This window comes from Lygodium microphyllum, chromosome 12 (genome assembly GCF_053477565.2).
Source record: "Lygodium microphyllum isolate KBCC chromosome 12, Lygodium_microphyllum_v1.1.10, whole genome shotgun sequence".
Taxonomy (NCBI): Eukaryota; Viridiplantae; Streptophyta; class Polypodiopsida; order Schizaeales; family Lygodiaceae; genus Lygodium; species Lygodium microphyllum.
The window spans coordinates 134,548,944-134,556,794 of NC_141146.1; the positions used below are offsets into that span (position 1 = coordinate 134,548,944).

At 35.4% G+C, this 7,851-nt stretch overlaps 1 protein-coding gene across 1 annotated transcript; it reads right to left on the minus strand.

The window, feature by feature from the left end:
* Window positions 1-6,441: 6,441 nt before the first annotated feature.
* LOC148028306 (sesquiterpene synthase 2-like) lies at window positions 6,442-7,557 on the minus strand. The gene has a single exon (XM_087689943.1). The coding sequence runs from the start codon at window positions 7,555-7,557 to the stop codon at window positions 6,442-6,444; it is 1,116 nt and encodes a 371-aa protein (XP_087546069.1).
* Between the last annotated feature and the right edge of the window lie 294 nt (window positions 7,558-7,851).

Here is a 7,851-nt window from a genome sequence, read left to right on the forward strand (position 1 = left end):
CTATAATCTGGCATATAACACTAAAGCAATTCAACTTCATATTGACAAATACATGCATAGGTACTAGTTAATAAATAAAATCTTAAGAAAAGAGGCATTTGACCATGTGGACAAATATAACCAAGAGTAATATCATGAGGTGAAGAACTATATCTAATGATTTCATTAAGGTAAAATCTATTCTAATAAATTTAGTTTTCCATATCTTCTTTTTATCACTAATTATAAGTATACTTGGACTACTGAAGAACTATATATAATTATTTCATTAAGGTAAAATCTATTCTAATAAAATTAGTTTTCCATATCTTCTTTTTATCGCTAATTATAAGTATACTTGGACTACTAACAATATAGAATTGTATTTAGCTACAAAAATTATCTTATCATTATAGTATTAAGAATACTCAAATTATAAAAAGGCTTTCAAAATGGCATTTACAAAGAATGTATTTATTGTTCCTAATTATTAAAAGAAAATTTAAAGATGATACATTTGACCAGGTGACCAAAACTAATGTCACATATCAGTGACACATGAAATTAAATTGAGAGAAGGTATACTCTATTTGGATAAAGTTTTTAAAGTTTCTTCTTAAGGACTAACCATTCTATTTTTGAACTAGTTATATCCCATAGATATTTAAACTTATAAATTGTAACAAGCATTTTATCTTAATATTCCATATACACATCTCAAAAGAAACATTTGAGGTGAAATCTTTGTTGTAATATTTGCTAGAGAGGTAAAAAGTCCTTTGGGGGTGCAGTGAAACTTTTTTGGGGTGTGTAATATATTATTGGCTCTCTTATCATAAGGTATATCCTTAGACACACTAGCGATGTAGTACAAGAGATTATAAGAGATAAGAGATTTGACCATGTGGACAAATCTAACCAAAACTAACATGACAAGATCACTGCACAACACATATGAGAGTTTAATTAAAATAAGGTCTAAAAATAAACTTAAGTAATTTTTGCATAGCTAGCTCAAACTTTTTAGTGTGATAAGTGTTCTTAGACACTAGATTACAATATCTCCTTTAAACAGTTCTCCTTACAAATGATGATAAATTTTAATGAGCTCTTTATAACTATTTGAGCAAAAGATTTACTTACATAGATTTTTTAAACCAAACATGCTTGATAGCTTTTGCAAAAAATTAAAAAACCTAAAGACAGAGTTTCTTTAAGCAATATCACCAAAGAAATAAAATATTACAAATGGTAATAGAGGTCACTTTTCAAGAAAAAAACCAAATTACATGAATGTGTTTTCATCAATGAAAGGAGAAGGAATGAAGTTTAAATACCTAAATTAGCCTTTAATTTCTCTTTCATAATTAAACTTGTTATATCTTGGATCGATTCTTCTATGCCCTCGGGTGGTACTTCAAGAACTTGAACTTGAGTAGGAGGAACCTCTTGGGCATTTGAAAATTTTTTGACACTCTAATGGACTCTCCACAATTGTGCTTCAACCTCTGTTTGGTCTTGAGTGTTGCAAACCACAACAATAGTCTTCATGTGATATACTAATGCCACCTTAGATATAAGTCTACTCGCATATACATCATATAAAACACCATGAGCATCATTGAATGCTTTGATTGCAGTCCCCATAACTTTCCTTTTCTTTCTCAAAATGGCCTTTGCAATCCTCTAGTCTTCTTCAAGGTCTTCATCATTGCACTCCTTATCCAAGCCTTCAAAGTCCAAAATGGTAGGCTTGTTGACATTGTTTATATATCTCTCAAAATTGATGAAGCTTTTTTCCATGGTCACTAATGTCAAAACCACAAAGGAATATAATGATCCAAAATCAAAGGTTCTATCCATTGGTAGGAAGTCAATAGTAGGAGTTAGCATATGATACTTGCAAGAAATGCTTTCAAGAGTATTTTCCAAAGCTACCATTTGCTTTCGATCAAGAAATGATAACAACATGAATTGTTTAGGTTCACATGTCATTTGTAGTAGAGTGGATACAACCTTTCCAAACTTTATAAGTTTCCATTCCATTCCCTCAACTCCATGTGTTGTATCTAGAACAACAACCCCAATGGTAATTGGATCTTTGTAAACATTATGTATAAGATCAAAGATTTCTAGATTGCATCCGAAAACATATACATGCTAAGGCAAACTAGTGGAGAATTGAAGAGGATGCTCCATTTGGTAGGAACCCTGCATCAGCTCCACGTGTGAGCTTTTTTAATACCCAATCATTGCAAATGCCTAAAATATTTGTGTGAACTTCATCATTGATATCATCGTGATCAACAAGCTCTTCCCAAGTCTTAATCACAATGCTACTTTCTGGAACTGAGGCATTGAAATGAGTGACTAATTCCTCCTTTAGGACGCTATCTTGCTTGATTTGCGTAGCCATTCTTTCCATGTCAATCATATCTTCCTTATTCCATTTATTTCTAAGAAAAATGATATGACCTTCATTGATCTCCTCTTGTAGTGTAAGGATTTCTCCATCCTTTAGACCAATAAGGTAATGAAATACATCAAGAGAATGTTGCCTTCCCTTTTTTCTCAAACTCTCCTCCTAGGATATAAGCTCACCTCAAGAGTATCTCTCCATGATTTTGATCCAACTATCAAATATTTCATGGGATCTGACAATCATATGGCAATCTCTAGATACATAATTTTATCCAATGTATGCCAGAAATCTCTGCAAAAGGAAGATCAAAATAGTGAGCATAGAACAAAAGAAAGAGCATCATACTAATCTTCACAAAAAGAGAAGGTAAGCTTATGTGTGATTACATGCCATGATACTCTTTGAGAGCTTATCTTAGGAAGCCCTTATTGGGGTTTTGGTGGAGATTACGTGCAATGGTACTCCTTAAAGTCAAATGATCTACTCTGCAGAAAGACTAAAAAAGAATATATTAAATTAATGATATCTCAAAATCACCATGAAATTTTACCATTGAAGTTTCATGGATGTGATTACTTATGGAGAGAGTGTGATATTTATGACTGGTAGAAAAGTACAAGGCAAGATGAGAGGAAGTATTTGAGAAGAAATGGCCTTGTAAAGAAGGTAAGTTAGTCAATTTTTTTCTCATTGGCTTTCCTAATATTTGAGACAAAGAATTTTAGTTAGTGAACCCATTAATTTTCTCGCATATAGAAAGAGTCTTTCTTAAAGTTGAAAATTTAGATAAGGTTGAATCTATAGATGAAGATGTGATTTCTAATATAATAGCATCACTAGTAAGTAATATGATTTATATGTTTGGGTTTCTGATTATCTTGTTAGTTTCACTTCTTCCATACCCATATATATACCTTTTGATGGTAGTGTAAAGCATATACTCCTACTAATGACTCTCAAAAGCTAGATGTATATATCCCAACTATGGATGATATTCCAATCAATCAAGCCTTGGAAAAGGTATCCTATGAAATTATGTGTTTATCTTTTAATGCATGGTTTTCATACTTTTATGGTATTTCATGCATTTAATATATATGTGATGCATTATCTTAGCTTCCTGGAGAAGAATAAATATTTAAAGGTCCGCAAAAAGATTTAAAAATAGATTTATCATTGCAAGTAGTGATTTTATTTAGAATTTTATATTTTTATTAGACAATATATATTTTCTATATGTTTATATATGAATATTTATTTATCTTAGATGAATATGTTTGTCGAAAGATAAGAAAGCTTTTAAGAATTTCAAGATTATACAACAAACTAGGTTTTCATATCTATGTTAAATTTCATTTTGACTATATATCTACATTCTTAATATTTTATTTCATTATTTACTTTGTTAAAAGTTGTTATTACTAAAGGATATTGAAAACGATAAGGATCTTGATGTGGAAAGCTGTGCAAGCTATTTAAAGTTATTGTTACATGGTTTAACAAAAAGAGTATATTCTAAAGAAACCATACAACGAAACATCAACAACTCAAGAAAACATAATGTGTATGTTTTATTTTCTGACAGTTACATGTTTTAAAATTTGATTACTAAGTTTATTTTTAAATCTAGGTTCATGTAGATGAAAAAAATTATGAAGTTTCGTGAAAAAGTTTGAAAAAGTGAAAGGTAAATATTAATACTTATATGAAAATAATATTTACATAATCTAGTAAAATTAAAAATATAATTTAGCATTTAATTATAATTATATTTATTTAATAAGAAAATGATGAATCATTTGCAACAAATAAGTGGAAAAGGAGGTAACAACATCAAAGAAAAGAGATTAAAGGTATTATACATGAATTTTGTATTTTTTTAAGTTTTACATTAGAAGAATAATCTTATTTAGTTATTTCATTTGGATTAGCAATGTAATGATCTTTCAAACCCAAGAATTGAAATGGATATTTTCAGTGATATTCAAAGGGTAACTTTCTAATGACTTATTTTGTATGTGTAAATGGTATTTGTCTAAAAATATAATAATATAAATATGTATTTTTAGATATCATGATTCACTTGGTTTAAAATAAATTATATTAGTTGAATATTTTGGGATTTATTTTTTAAATGCAAGTTGATATGAGAAAAAAAAAATGGAGACCATACTTTTAAAGTATCTCGGTGTGTATATGATTTATGATATGTAATTTTCATTCAAAAGTACATATATGAATCTTAAAAAGACCAAAAGCCAACAAGTGATAATATGATACATAAGATTGTTCATTGACACGTTTAGAGAATGGCAAGATCGTAATAGCCACAAGCAACAATATGATTAGTTTAGATGATGTAAAGATTGTAGCATAATGCTATTATACACTCCTAATTTTTAAACTCATTACTACTTTAGAAACTTGTATTTTTATCTCTTTTATTGGCACTATGTAGTGATGTCTTCATTTGTTGAGTTTATATTAATCAATTAGATGTGTACTATATCCTATTTGAAATTAACTAAACAATCTCTATATAATTTTCTAATTGAGAATTTGCTTTATAAATTTTTACTTAATAATAGACAAAAGTAGGCATGTCCAACCTAGAAAAAACTCCAAGTTAGAGAGAAATTAGAATTACATAATAAGAAATTTTCTATATAGGGAAACTATCATATGTAAAAGAAATTCTCTATATAAGAAAACATAGTAAAATTTTCCTATGTTGGAAAATCCCCACATAGGAAAATTTCCTTGCATAGGAAGGAAACAAAAGAGGATTCCCTAGTTAATTACACACATAAGTAGGGAAAGTAATTCATAGGGAAAATGGAACATTTTCTAGTTAAAGAAACAAGGGAATCACATATTCCCTATAAAGAAAATTTTATTTTTCCTTACGTAGGGAAATTTTCTTATGTAAGGAAATTACATTTTTTCCTATGTAGAAAAATTTTCATATGTAGAAAATTTCCTATGTGATTCCCTAATTTCTCCAACTAATAAATGTTTTATTTTTTCTATGATTTAATTTCCCTAGTTATGTGTATTTTGTACTAGGGAATTCTCTTATTTTTCCAATATGGGGAATGATGAAAAGTTCCTTGTGGTGGGGGGGGGGGGGGGGGGGAGGGGGTGAGGGTATAGGAGTGTTGGAGTACGGATCAGAGCGGTAGCATGTCCACACTAATCTTTGTGTACAACTTTTTCGATTGCTTTTATTATAGCCCAAGCTCATCAGCTAGAGCCCTTACACTAGCTGCAAGGAAGCCTTGTATAGTAGTATGGCTCACAAGAGATGTTGGAACACCCTTAATCTGATCTTCTCATGACTTATTAGGCCTTGTGGAAACATTGCTACAAAATGTAGGTTTAGTGGGGGGGTTGGATGCGAGGGTTGGAGGCGGAGGCGGCTAGGGGAGGGGGGGGGGGGGGGGGGGGTTTTGGAGAACGAATGAGAGTTGTAGCATGCCCACACCAATCTCTGTGTGCAAGTATGTACAACTTTGTTCGGTTGATTTTGTTATAGCCCAAGCTTATCAACTAGAGCCCTCCCGAAACTACAAGGAAGTCTTGTACAGCAGTATAGCGATGTTGCCCCCATAAAAGATATTGCAACACCCTTAAACTCCTCTTTATGAGACTTATTAGGTCTCTTGCCATGTATGATCTTATTGTCATGTGGAAAAGTGACAAAGTTCCCTTTTAGAGACCGAAAAGTTTGTAATTTTGTTGGCACGGGTTGTGAGGAATCACCAATGCTATTATAAATATCTACTTAATAAACAGTAGGTAACATTGTGACATTTAAAGAAGGGCCAATATGGCCTTTGGAGACTAAATTGGCATATACAACTGATGCAGTACAGAAAATCCTCATTTTCGATAAAGTGGGTGGGTGGGTTAAGCTACTCAACGCGAGGTACTCACCTTAATCAAGTGCAGGCCTCCGGCTACCTAATTGATGGATAAGTAAACGGCGAGGGGCCCACATAGAGAGAGAGACAGAGACAGCGCTACTCAACCCGAGCCTTCTAATAATCGTAGCGAGCACTCACGGTAGTGTAGTGCAGGACTCCCGCTAGCCAATTGGATAGGCCTTCCAGATAATCGTCCATGCGCGGCTCTTCCATGAGCTCCGGGCATGACGTGCGGATGTCGTGCATGAGACGGACGCACTCTGCATCCTTGTCTGCAATCTCTTGGCACACCTGCAAGATGACTGACTGCAGCAAAGAATTACATTCACTGTTCCTAGCACCCTGATGAGGCAGATCCAGATTGCATGAGGCATCATTTTGATCATATTGTCGACGCTGAATGGTATTGAAGTACATGACAGGGATGGGGTTGACAGTGTCGCCCTCCAGCCATTCTTTGCGGAAGGAGAGGAGATCATTGACCCAGCTCGTGTGGAAACAGACGTGGTGGTGGAGGGCGTGGAAAAGAGGGTGGGACAGAGTCCGACCGCTGAGCTCGATACCTAGAGAGTATTCCAGGATGACGGCGCAGATTCCCCATCCGCTAGAGGCTTCTCGGATGGACTCGAAAGCAACGACGTCAGGCAGGGAGCCGGCCTTTCGGTGCTCCACCAGCTGGCGCCCCGCCGCATCTAAGTAGTCGTCCAGGGAGGCCACGAAGCGGGCCTGCAGGGCGGGGCTCATGTGAGGGCACATGGCGCCCCACCAGTCGCGGGTGGCGGCCACAATTTTACTGCACGTTTCCGCATCGTCCATCAGCGTGCCTGTGGTATCTCCGCCACCGACGAACAACCCCATGATGACAGCCGCCAAGTGCTCGGCGGCGGCCGGATGCACTCCCATCTTCTCGGGATCATCCAGAAGGTCGTCTAAGATGAACAACCAGGCAATAAGCTTGACGATGGGCTCCATCCGACTACTCAACCCGTTGGCGTACCCCAGGCATGCCAGCATGTGAAGCTCGGATTTCACCGCCATCTGCACGTCAGCTACTGCAGGCGATTTATCGCTATGATCATGATTGTTATGGTTGAGGACCAGCGTCCCGAAACGGGAAACCAGCCACGCCTCGCACATGCTTTTCAGGCTGTCCGAATCCGGGTGCATCAGCCACGGGAAGGAGCATGCTACTTGCAGAGCCCCCGGCGACAGTCCCCCAGCACCTATCATGCTCTCCAGCTCTCTCACAAACTCCGGCTTGCATAGAATGAACTCCAGCTTGTTTATTTAGTTTTCAATGTTCAACATTCTTGCCGTTCTTCTCTCTCTTTTTCTCTCCCTTTTCTCCCTGTTCATCATCTACAATTAGTATATGCATACACTTTTGCATCACTACTCTATGACATGGTATAAGAGTACGTTCGAGGCTAATCAAAGCTTAAATAGATCTAAAGAGGAGGATTCCGTGTGACACAAAGGCTATGTTTTGAATGTGCAGGTGCAAGTGAGAGGGAGGCACATTAA

Bases quoted from the DNA above. Each gene is read 5' to 3' on its own strand.
- LOC148028306 (XM_087689943.1), bottom strand. From the start codon at position 7,557: ATGATAGGTGCTGGGGGACTGTCGCCGGGGGCTCTGCAAGTAGCATGC.